Below are 13017 nucleotides of genomic sequence, written 5' to 3'. Positions count from 1 at the left end.
GGTTACAGCTATCCGGACCGGCTGGTGCTTGACCAGGGAGGAGAGATCTTTAAAACCTTACACTACCTCAGCAACCTCATCCAGAGCATTAAGACACCCCTGGGCACCAAAGAGAACCCCGCCCGGGTCTGCAGGGACCTCATGGACTGTGAGCAGAAGATGGTGGATGGTGAGAAAGCTTCCTGCTGGGGGTGGGAGCACCTGGCGTCGGGGAGCTAGGACAGGTGGAATATTTGATTTCCGCCTCATTCTGGCTGAGTTTTTGTCCTCGGCAAGACAGACACACTGGCAGTCATTTATTCACTCAGCAGTCACAGAGCCTCACAATACACTAAACTTTGTGCTTCCTGGGGTGGGGGGAATACAGAGGAGTGGTCCCAACCTTCCAGAGCCCCCAGATCCACATGCTGGGGATGACCATTTCAGTGCAAAGAGACAAGAGCTCTGGCAGAAAAAGCCCCTGAGGCTGCCAGAGTCCTCACCTCCGGGGCCCATCCTGTCACAGGCTCCTGGGCGAGCCAGGATTTTCCCCCTTTCTGAGCATGAGGACTCTCCTCTCTCTTGTGTGAGCTGATGTGGGGCTGTGAAGGACAAGCTGAGCCAGACAGACCTGAGTTCCAATGTCAGTCTGGCCTCAAACTGGGTCTGTGAGCTGGGGCAAGCCATGGCCCCATCCTGAGCCACCCTTGCCTCCTCTGCACAAGCGGCTGGGTCTAGATGGCCGGTTGTTCCACTCTTGAGCTGCAAAGCCTTTGGCTTCCTGAGAAGGCCAGTGGGAAAGCCAGATGTGAGCAGCAGCGCTGCCCGATGGGGTGGGAGCCCTGACTCCTACCCTCCCCTGGCCGGCCCTAGGAGGAGCCCTAGGCCTGAAGAATCCATTCAACTAGATGATCCCCAGTCCCTTGTGCAAGTGGCCCAGCCTCTCTCAATGTCAGTTGTCTCCTCTGTAAAATGGATACCTCCCAGTAGCAACATAGGCAAGTACTTAGCCCTTTGACCCCCCTCTTGGGGCTCTGCCAGCTCTGAGCTCTGCCCAGAAGGTTTCCTTCGATCTCTTGGTTGGAGGAATCCCTTTTCTGCCCACCCACCCTGACTTCATGCTCACCTGGGGTTCGGCAGGTCACAAGATGCAGGGTCCATCTGCAGAACCAAGGTCTGGGCTCATCCCCAGATACGTACATCACCTCCATCCCACACTGCCTGCAGGTACCTACTGGGTGGATCCAAACCTTGGCTGCTCATCCGACACCATCGAAGTCTCCTGCAACTTCACGCATGGTGGACAGACGTGTCTCAAACCCATCACGGCCTCCAAGGTACCCATCAGCTCTCGCACTGCCCCTCAGGCTGTCTCTCTCTATCCCCAGCCTGCCCTGGCCACAACCAAACCAGGTTCTGTTCCGAGCTGTGCCTGTCTTACTGCATGCCCTTGGGAAAGTTTTCTCCTCCTTCCGAGACTCGGTTTCCTTATCTATAAATTGGGAGTGAGTCGGACTAATCTGTGCTTTCCAAACCTTTTCGAGTCATATGATGCCGATGATTCTTTCTTCAAATAGAATCTTCTGCCTAATACCTAAAGCAGAGCGGTTGGCCAAGCTGGCCTGGCTTGGGGAACCATGAATCATCAGCGTGAAACAAAAGAGAAAACTAGCGTGATGTTCAGCTGAAGCATGTTGCATGAATTGTGTATGCAAATACTTAACTCATGTTCAGTGCCTGCGTGCCATGTGCCTGCTTCTGGGCTGAGCATTTTAGGTGGTAAAGGGTCACTGAACAACACACCAAGGCAGGTGGCACGTGGGACCTGACAGCTCCCTCGCGCAGGGGTCCTCAGTGGATTGTGGGTCTGTAGTTCCACTAAGCCTTCTGAATTTGGGGGCTGCTCTGGCTTCAGGGGAAAGGAATCCTCCCATTTCATCAGCCACACCCCCTGGGAGATGGCTTGTGCTGACTGGGTCAGACTGGCAGTTTGAGAATCTCTAGGAGAGGCAGCCAGCCAGTTGCCAGGTCTTTGCTGGGTCCCTATCATGTGCCAGGCTCTCAGCCAGGACAGGGAAGTCAGACTCGAAACTGCCCCTTCAGCCAGAGCTCACTGTCCAGCAGGGACTTTGTGACCTCCACAGGCTCTCTTCCCTGGTGACTCGAAGGTTTTGGGGTCACGCAGCAAACCTGCCTAGCAGAGGGGTGAGGCTGGAGTTGGCGCCTGGGTTGGCAGCATGAATGCCCGACTGGGTCACCTTCCCCATTAGAAACAATGGCAGTGAGAGGCCCTGGCTCTGTGTGGGAAAGCCCTGAAGCCATAAATCCTGCCCTGTTGTTTGTTCTCAGGTCTGCCATTTCCGGCAGCACCCCACCCCTCCTCACAGGGGTCTTGGGACTTAGGAAGGGTCTAGAAAGCACCTCTTATTTCCTCTGCACTCCATGAGCCTCTCAGCCTTGGGCAAAACCCTCTCCCTCGCTGAGCCCCTGGATCCTGGCTCAGCCCAAAGACCCCCGATACAGTAGGGGAGTGGATCAGATGACATCAAGACCTTTGAAGCTCTGGCTCTGGACTCAGGCAGGCCCTTCCCGCTTACACAGCCAAGTACCTGTGAGACCAGCTCACGCAGACCTTAGTTTCCCTGTCTATCAAGGGGGCACACGTCTGGGAGCATATCAGGAAATGCTTGCCTAGAAGGGGCCTAACCCTGTTCCCTCGTTAGAGAAGCAGGGAACTCTTGGTGTGTGTGTTGCGGGGGGCGGGCAGTCTGAGCCGCTCACTGCCGTTGCTTCTCTACAGGTCGAGTTTGCCATCAGCCGGGTCCAGATGAATTTCCTGCACCTGCTAAGCTCTGAGGTGACCCAGCATATCACCATCCACTGCCTTAACATGACAGTGTGGCAGGAGGGCACAGGGCAGACCCCAGCCAAGCAGGCCGTGCGCTTCCGGGCCTGGAACGGACAGATTTTTGAAGCTGGGGGTCAGTTCCGGCCCGAGGTGTCCATGGATGGCTGCAAGGTAACTCAGAGCCCCTCCTAGACCCCTCATGTGGGGACAACTGGAAAAACACCTGTTTGGAAAAATGTGTTTCTATTATAAGATTATATCTAACATTTTATACTATAATATATTAATGTGATAGATATAATTTTATCTTTGTGTAATATAACAGTTTTCTAAAACCGTTTTTATTCACTTTCCTCTCTGGGAAGCTCTGAGGGGAGGTCTGGGCTGCTAAAATTCTTTGGGCTGGTAGATGTTGTGCTTACTTGCAAGGCTCTTTCAAAGAAGATATATTTCTTCTCCCTGCTCCCACCCTAGTCAGGCTAATTTCTTCTCAATGTATGTTTTGGTCATTTTCATATGCCCTGAACAGGGTTGGTTGTCAGGGGAAGGGAAGACCAAAAGTTGAGAGGAGACAAAAATCAGTTTTATAGGAGTAAACAAAACTAATAATACTACACAGTGTTCATGAGGATGTGGGGAAACCAACAATCTTGCCTGAAGCTATTGGAAAAAAAATAAATTGATAGAGGCTTTCTGGATAGCAGCTCTAAATATATATCCAAAACCTTAGAAATGTACTTATTTTGGGGGGAGCTAAGCTATGAAGACACAAAGGCATAAGAATGGTACAAGAGAATTTGGGGACTTGGGGAAAAGGGTGGGAGAGGGGTGAGGGATAAAAGACTACACATTGGGTACCGTGTACACTAAAGACCTTATTCATGTGACCAAACACCACCTGTTCCCCAAAAACTTATTGAAGAAATAAATTTACATATATATGTATATATATATATACACACACACATATATATATATGAGATGTACTTGTTTTTTGGTCTAGCAATTTTAAAACAATCCTTCTGGAATTTGTTCTAGGGAAATAATTAAGAATGTGCACAAAGGTTTAGTTACAGTGATGTTCATGACAGCGTTACTTATAAGAATAAAAAAAGTAGAAGCAATCTAAACGTGCCATATAGGTCATTGCTACAGAAATATGGTATAGCCATTAAAAATTGTGAGGAAAGATGGAAGGGAAAATGCTCATGATGTACGATGAGAACCACAATGGATGTACATGTGCACTTTTCCTTCCGCTTTCAGGTCCAAGATGGCCGCTGGCATCAGACACTCTTCACCTTCCGGACCCAAGACCCCCAACAGCTGCCCATCGTCAGTGTGGACAACCTCCCTCCTGCCTCATCAGGGAAGCAGTACCGCCTGGAAGTTGGACCTGCGTGCTTCCTCTGACCTCTGACCTCTTGGCCCCTCTAGGCCTCATGGAGGAGGGAAGAGGAAGAGGCAAGGGGAGGGTACCGAGGGGCAGATAGCTCCAGGAGAGGCAGCTCCCCTGCTCAAGGGTCCTTGGGCAGACCCCAGCTGTTGTCTGCCTGGTAGAAGTGGGTGGGGGTAGGAGGGGATAGGGTATCCTTGGGAATAATGGATCCCAGCTTAGCCCCAAAGACCAACCAAAGAGCCAGCCAGAGTAAGCTGGTCCTGCAACCCGCCTGAGCCCCATGGCCTCTCAGCTCTGCGGCCACCCCCTTCCCTCCCCAGCTTCCTGCCCAAAGAGCCCCACATTCAAGTCAACTTGAGGGAAGGGGGCATCTCGTCAGCTGGTCCCTGCTAGGGAGCTATTGATGTGCAATATTAGAAAGGAGACATGAAAAAAGGAGAAAAGGAAAGACAGAAGTATATATATATATTATTTAAACAAACAAAAAGAAGGTGCGTTACTATTTTTTTTTCACCCGGGAAAGAGGTGAGAGGATGGGAAGGAGCAGCCAGGCGTGGGAAGCGGCGAGATCCTCGGGCTGGGGGTGCCCACGTTTGCTACCTCCCACTGTGAAATCGCTGGTGCTCGCAATTGTCTCTCATAGTGTATGTGATTTTTTTTAAGGAAAAAAAAAACAACCCTATTTAAGATTTTGAAGGTGCTACCATTATTTTGCCACAGACTTTGAAGAAACTTTTGGATGTAGCGTATCATCCGCATCTTTCTCTCTCCTCCAAATGACAAAGTTTGGGGAATTTTTGAATTTTCTTAGCATCGCCCTTGTGCTCATCAGGTAATCTGCTAAGGAGGAAAAAAGAAAAGAAAAAAGGAAAAAAAAAAAAAAGCAAAAACAAAACAAAACAAAAAACCCTACCAGAAACCAGAAGTAGAGAGATTTACCTTATAACTTATGGACTTTGAAATGTCTGTCCTTTTAAGGCAGCAGGGAGGCCTGGGTGTGAAGCATGTTGGCTTGGCCCTTCGTGGTCCTAGAGGGAGGTGAGGCTGGCCTTGGAAGGCGTGCCCTGGAGAGGTCTTGGGTGAAGACTTGACCATGAAGAAACCAATCACAAAAGCGGCGTTGGGTCAGGGCTAGCCTTGGAGGTGAAGCATCAACATGGAACCATCTCAGGAAGCCGCATCACCTCTTCCAAGGCCCTCACTTCCAGGAGCCTGTCCTTGCAAGATGCAATCATCGTTCCTGCCTTTTCATTGTCATTAAATTCTGTAGAAACCCATTGTCATTAGCTCCAAGTGTAAATTTAGGTCAAGGAGACAGAATAATAATGGGAATCTCGGAGTTCGACACCATAGTGACATTCAGCGTCCTCTGAATTGTGCTACATCAGCGAACAAGTCGGCGCTTGAATTGGATTTTGAGGTTATTTTAACCTTGGAATTGAGGTTATTTAACCATGGAATTATTTTTATAGAAGGGGAAAATGTATGTGAAAGGCTCTGTTTGTGTATTTCTCACCTAAAGTTGTGTCTCTTTGGGAATTGGATTTGATTTTTATTGTTTAATACCTCACTCTGGCCCGTCCCCTCTCCCGTCCCCCCTTCTGTATCTTCGCCCCCCGCCCCAGCCTGGACGTTCTGCGTGGAAGTGCATGTTTGTAGCAGCTCAGGCCTCATCTCAGCGCTCGGATCCCTCCTGCCGCCAGAATCCACTGGCCTCTGTCTCATTCTTGGGTTTTCCTGCTGTCCTCGTTTACGTCTGTCCACATGTCAGTGTATTAAAACCCCAATGGGTTCCGTTTCTCCTTTTCCCCTCTGGATTTTAAATAAATATTTAAAACTGAGGCAATGGAATGACACACCTGTGGTCCTGTGCTTCTTCTCAAAGCTCGGGGGAGGTTTCTGGCTGGGCTGGGACAGGGAGTGGGAGGAGATGCTCAGAGGATGCCCTCCTTATGCTGTAACCAATACCACAAACTTGGTGGCTTCAAAAAACACAGAACAGTCTCTCTCGCAGTTCTGGAGGCCAGAAGTTCACACAAGCAAAGTGTTGGCAGAGCCATGCTCCCTCCAAAGCCTCAAGGGGAGGATCTTGCCTTGTCTCTTCCCGCTTCTGATAGCCCCAGTCATTCCTTGGTTTTTAGCTGCAGTACTTCGGTCTGTGCCTCTGTGGTCACGTGTGTTCTGATGTGTCTCTCTGCTCCATCTTCTCTTTATGAGGACCCCAGTCATATTGGATTAGAGCCCACCCTCATGATCCCACCTTAACTTACTTTCATCTGCAAAGGCCTTATCTCCAAATGAGGTCACATTCACTGGTGCAGGGGGCTAGGACGTCAACATATCTTTTGAGGGGACACAATTCAACTCCTAACACACAGGGAGGAGGTACATGGAGGTTAACATGAGCAATTTGTTTTTATTATGATTGTGGTTAATTACACGTAACATAAAATTTGCCACTCCTGACGGTACATTCACAATGGTGTGCAACGTCACCATGATCTAATTTCGTGTTATTTTCATCACCCCTAAAGGAAACCTGCACCCATTTTAGCAGTCACACCCTTCCCCAACCCCTGGAAAACGACCAGCCTGCTTTCTGTGTCCACGGCTCTTCCTGCTCCAGACATTTTATATTACATTGGTGCCAAAGTCATTGCGGTTTTTTGTCATTACTTCTAAATGGCAAAAACCGCAATGACTTTGGCACCAGCCTAATACAAGTGGAATCATACAGTATGTGGCCTTTTGTGACCCCGGCCTCTTTCACTCAGCTTGATGTTTTCAAGATTCATCTGTGTTGTAACGTGTGTCAGTACTTCATTCTTTTTATGGTTGAATATACTCCATTGTATGGATAAACCACATTTTGTTTACCTACTCATAAGCTGATGGACATTTGAGCCAAATTGGTGGACATTTGGGCTGTTTCTACCTTTGCTATTGTGAATAATGCTTCAAAAGGAGTGATCCCTGCCTGTCATACTCTTGAGAGGTCACAATAGTACCTGCCACGGAAGAAGTCAGTGGGTGTGTGTCTGGGGGATGGGGTTGCCAGACTTAAAAAATAAAAATATAGGATGCCCAGATGAATTTGAATTTCAGTTAAACAACAGCTACTTTTTAGTACAAGTATGCTCCAAGCAATTTTGAGGATATGCTTATGCTAAAAATCTTTTTTATTTGTTGTTTATCTGAAATGTATACATATCTGAGTATCCTGGCCTGGTGCCCACCCTCCCATTTTACATAGAGGGCAACCGAAGCCCAAGGAAGGGCCCGTGATCACAGGTGAGGCCAAGGCAAAGCTGTGATTCAGGCCAGGCGCAGTGGCTCATGCCTGTAATCCCAGCACTTTGGGAGTTGGAGGTGGGTGGGGTCACCTGAGGTCAGGAACTTGAGACCAGCCTGGCTAATATGGTGAAACCCCATCTCTACTGAAAAAAAAAAAAAATGCAAAAATTAGCCAGTCGTAGTGACACACACCTGTAGTCTCAGTTACTTGGGGGCTGAAGCAGGAGAATCGCTTGAACCTGGGAGGCAGAGATTGCAGTGAGCCCAGACCGTGCCATTGCATCCAGCCTGGGGGAGGGAGCCAGACTCCATCTCAAAAAAAAAAGGGGAAAGGCAAAGCTGTAATTCAAACCCATGACTGCTAACAGCACTGTTACATGCCTCAGACCCTAGAGCTAGCAGACCTGAGAGCTCCTTTTACTGAATCACAACCTCCAAGGATGGGATCAGCAATCTGTTTTTCACAAGCCCCCTGTAGATTCTGGTGCGTGCTAAAGTCCCAACAACCACTGCACTGCACTGCACTGCTTCCTAAGGCTGGAAAATGGTTTCGAAAACTTGGGAAGTGGGGGCAATACGAATGTTCTTTTTATTTCTTTGCCTGACAATCAGAAATAGAATTGAGCCAGAACAGCCCATTCCTGAGGTCTGGCATACATTGTCACCCCTAGCTGTTCAAGAATGCTTCCCATTTTGTAGATGGGAAAGATATCACTGCAATGTCTGTTTTCCCCCATAGAAAGCTCTGTGAGAGGCCAGGCACGGTGGCTGATGCCTGTAATCCCGGCACTTTGGGAGGCTAAGGCGGGTGGATTGTCTGAGCTCAAGAGTTTGAGACCAGTCTGGGCAACACGGTGAAATCCCGTCTCTACTAAAATACAAAATATTAGCCAGATATGGCAGTGTGTGCCTGTAATCCCAGCTACTCAGGAAGCTGAGGCAGGAGAATTGCTTGAATCTGGGAGGCGGAGGTTGCAGTGAGCCGAGATTATGCCTTTGCACTCCAGCCTGGGCAACAGAGTGAGACTCTGTCTCTAAATAAGTAAATAAATAAACAGCAAGCTCTGTGAGAGCAAGGAACCTACCTTGTTCTCTGCTGCAGCTACGGAGTACTTTCAGTACTCACACTTGTTAAACAGTTGCCTTCAGGAACTCTTATCTTTATTTCCTCCACGTGAGTTTATAGAGCACCTTCCCCACGCCCAGTTGTGTGTGGGCACTGGAGGTACAGGCACGGATCTGGCAGCATGTCTGAGTAGCTCTGAGTCCTGTGGATGTAGCTGGAGGGGTTGGGCTATGTGTGATTAGGGGCTTGGAAATGGGGAGGCCATGTGCCTGGGAGGTGACCCCCTGTATTAGGGCTCTCCACAGAAACAGAACCAATGGGCTATATTAAGGGATTTATTATACAAAATTGGCTCATGCAATTATGGAAGCTGACAAACCTTAAGATTGGCTACTGGCAGTCTTGAGACCCAGGAAAACCTGATGGTTCAGTTTGAGTCCAAAGGCCGGGAAAAAGCCTGTCCCTGCTTGAAGGCAGTCAGGCAGAAGGAATTCACTCGTACTCAGCCTGTTTGTTCTATTCAGGCCTTCAACTGATTGGATGAAGCCCACCCACGTTGGGAAGGGCCATCTGCTTTACTCAGTCTACTCATGGGATTACCCAAATGTTAATCCCATCTAAAAACACCTTCACAGACACACCCCGAATAGTGTTTGGCCAAATATCTGAGCACCCTGTGGCCCAGTCAAGGTGATACATAAAATTAACCATCACACTCCTCAAGCTGAGGAGTAATAGAAGTGAGCCAGATGGGGAAGGGTACTTGGGGGAGAAGGAACAGTGCCTGCCAAGGCCCAGAGGTAAAGGTAGCCCTGTGCATTTGGGAATGGTAAGTAGTCCCATGCTACAGGAAAGGGTGAGGAGGCCTGTGGTATGGAGCTGGGAACATGACAAGTCACAGGTTTGCACAGATGAGCAGAGGTCTGAGTTGGCAAGTTGGGTTTGACGGCCATGGGGCCCCGGAGCAGAGCCATCCAGGAGGCAGCTGCCTGCGCTGCGAGGAAAGGAGAGAGGTCTGCACTACACTCAGAGCTCTGTGGGCATCAGCAACATCTGCTAGGCCTGGGAGACATGGGTAGAGATCGAAAAAGCCAGCAAGAAGGGCCAGAGAGGGAAAGCAAGAGGAGCCATGTTAGAACTGTAATGCTCACGACTCTTGGCCTGGTCTCCAGTCCCAGGAGGGCCAGTGAGGATGCTGGAGCTGGGCCAGCTCATTCCCAGTAGGGGCAGATAGGAGGCTGTCAGGGACAGAAGGAAACTCTTCCTAAACTGGCAGTACCCACAGTTCCCAATCTCCTGTTGCACAACTGAGTGTCAGCAAACAGCCAGGTGAACCTCCCAGGCTGGGCCAGCTCCAGGGGAAAGCCCAGGCCAGCCTGTGTTTGCCCTGTTCACAATGAATCAAACCCTAGCTATGGTCACAACCTGTGATGGCCAGCAGCCCAGGATTGAGACAGTGAAGAAAAGAAGAGCAAGAAAAGGAGAGGCTTGCAGGTAGATTCCAGTTCCTGACTGGGACATGGCCCATTCTTTCTCTCTAGGCCTCAGTTTCTCTCTCTGCAAAATGGGGCCGATATGCTCTGCCTTTCTTGCCAGCCACAAAAAGGACTATTGTTCAATAACAGTAGAGTGACCTGTATGAAATAGAATAATATCCAATTGCTTTTGGACCTGTAAAACCCAGTTTCATATGGTTCCACCCAGGAATAGCATCATTCAGAATAATAATGGCGACAATTTCTTGTGCACGGATGGCACACCAGGTGGCATGCTAGGTGCGATCTCGTGCACGTGATCCCGCATTTTCATCTCATGCACAATCTTATGGGACACATGTTGTAACCCTGGCTTTTCAGATGAGGAAATTGAAGTTCAAAGAGGTTGCTTAAGTTGCCCAAGATCACAAAACAGGATTTGAACTTGAGAAAACCTCTTTGGGGTCTTTCCCCAGCCCAGACACAAAGTTCCCCAAGAGGACAATTTGTTCAGCCTATGTATATGTGGAAGCAGGTCACAAGTTGGTCTTACACAGACCTTGGCTCTGGCCTTAATGAAAAAAGGTGGAATGTGACTTTTTCAGGAAATGAAGTGTTTCAAACAGGTGCATTTCCCCGATGCCCTCCAGCTCACCTGCTGTGTGACCTTTCCCACACTGCCTCACCTCTCTGGGCCACTTCTTTCCTCATCTACATAATGGGGGGAATGTCCTATTTTCTTGAGCCTAGGATGGATATGTTTTCATGTTTTGATATCTTTAAAAGTGGGATGTAGTTTGCAATCACTGAAGTTTACATGCAATGCAGGAGTCTTTCTTCCCTCCCCATCCCAGCTTGTCTGGGAGATGGTTAAACTGACGGCAATAGTTATTATAATCAGAAGACCCTTACAAGCAAATTTATTTTATTTAACAAGCATTTTATGGGTGTGGTAGCTCACGCCTGTAAACCCAGCACTTTGGGAGGCTGAAGTGGGAGGATCACTTGAGCCCAGGAGTTCGAGACCAGCCTGAGAAACATAGTGAGACCGCCCATCCCTACCAAAAAATTTTAAAAACTTTAAAAAACCAAGCATTACAACTATGTACCAATTTAATCTTCATAATAACCCAGTGAAGTAGGTACCACTATTATTCCCATTTTACAGGTAGAGATACTGAGGCGCAGAGAAGTTTAGCAACTTGCGTTTCACCACCAGCCTGTACTGCCTGCCCTGAGGCCTTTTTTCTCTCTTTCGTTCCTGCCTAAATTCTCTTGACATTCCGCCAGGGCCAGTTGGAGGATAAGACCAGGCAAGCGAGAAAGGACTACTTAAAGCCTCGGTCTTTAGAGGCATTCAAGCATATCTGAAATGTTAGGAGATGGAGAAAATTGTACTGTGGTAGGGTAGGTGCTGGATGAGCTTGGAGGAATTTCTTGGATAGTCTCGGATGGAGAGTGAGATCCCCAAGGGGCAGCCTGAGGGACAGTGAGGACGCTGAAGACCACTGACTCCCGCAGAGGAGAGTCACTCAGAAGCGCCTCTGCATTGCATTCACAGTTCTCAGCTCTGCTTTGGAAGGCAGTAGCTCTCCTTATTCACCCTTCCCCTGCGCAGGCTGCACCTGGAATTTCTACACTCGAGCGGATGGAGACCCCAGACCATTGGCCTAAATGCCTGAATGTTATAAATCAAAAGTATTTTAAATGACACTGCCATTCTTATATTTAAGTTTTAGAAATTTAATTAATTAATTACATTGTATCCAAAAGATTTGTACAACTAAAAATTATTCATGAGGCTAGCATGCAGCCTCTAAATGCCCATGTCAAGAACCAGATTCAATTGGCCGGACCAGATTCAATTGGGCGGACGCAGTGACTCACACCTGTAATCCCAACACTTGGGGAGGTTGAGGTGGGCGGATCATTTGAGGTCAGGAGTTTGAGACGAGCATGGCCAACATGATGAAAACCCCGTCTCTACTAAAAATACAAAAATTAGCCAGGCGTGTTGGTGGGTGCCTGTAATCCCAGTTATTCGGGAGTCTGAGGCAGGAGAATTGCTTGAACCTAGGAGATGGAGGTTGCAGTGAGCCAAGATTGTGCCATTGCATGCCAGCCTTGGGTGACAGAGCCAGACCCTGTCTCAAAAAAATAAAAATAAAAATAACTAGATTCAGGCTGTATGTGGACACCATTCTGAAGACATCAGACAGACACATTTAGGAGTAATAATGACGCAATATTGCCAAATGTTTCTCAGCAACCATGTACAACTGTTGCAAGTAGTGTTTATTTCTAACTCAGGAGGCTCTCTCTAACCACACATTGCAAGAAAATAGACTTTCAGTGTTTCTGGCAAGACAAGAGTTTTTGTTGACATTTATGCAGAAAGGGAAGAGTTAAAATGTTAATTTGTCTTTTTTCTTACCTCTAAGTTCAAGTTCGCTCAGTTCCTCTCTTGAAGCAGTGTCTGTCTCCTATGTCTGCGGTGGCATCATCCGCGAAGCATGAGGAACTTGACCTGTTGTTTTCAGAGTCGAGTGCCACATGTAGAGATTGTTTCCTGGGACCTGAACAGTGCTGGTTGTGAAACAGAATGACTAGTGATATGGATCCCACTGTGCCAGTACCAGGCACCAGATCCCAAAAGACAGAGGTGCTTATCTGTTATTTAATAAACTGCTGTGTGTGTGTGGGTGTGCGGGTGGGTGTGATATGTGGGACCCTCTAAATCCCTGGGCCCCAGTAGTCCAGGCCTAATGGTGGTGCTCTCCCCACACAATGCTCAGCTTCTCCTCAGAATACATGGCATCTGGGCTGGGCGCGGTGGCTTACGTCTGTAATCCCAGCACTTTGGAAGATTGAGGTGGGTGGATCACTCGAGGTCAGGAGTTCAAGATCAGCCTGGCCAACATGGCGATACCCTGTCCCTACCAAAAATGCAAAAAAA

At 48.5% G+C, this 13017-nt stretch overlaps 1 protein-coding gene across 1 annotated transcript in view; it reads left to right on the top strand.

Annotated features, from left to right (window-relative positions):
* Positions 1-6082, top strand: part of COL27A1 (collagen, type XXVII, alpha 1) — a 175055-nt gene extending 168973 nt beyond the window's left edge. The window contains exons 63-65 of the mRNA XM_011950124.1: positions 1207-1316; positions 2780-2998; positions 4094-6082. Coding sequence (XP_011805514.1) covers positions 1207-1316; positions 2780-2998; positions 4094-4240 — 476 coding nt within the window. The 3' untranslated portion in view covers positions 4241-6082. The remainder of the gene's footprint in view (positions 1-1206; positions 1317-2779; positions 2999-4093) is intronic.
* Positions 6083-13017: the final 6935 nt, after the last annotated feature.

Source organism: Colobus angolensis, unplaced genomic scaffold (genome assembly GCF_000951035.1).
Source record: "Colobus angolensis palliatus isolate OR3802 unplaced genomic scaffold, Cang.pa_1.0 Scaffold301, whole genome shotgun sequence".
Classification (NCBI taxonomy): Eukaryota; Metazoa; Chordata; class Mammalia; order Primates; family Cercopithecidae; genus Colobus; species Colobus angolensis.
The sequence above is the reverse complement of the archived record's forward strand: the minus strand, read 5'-3'. Positions and strand labels throughout refer to the sequence as shown.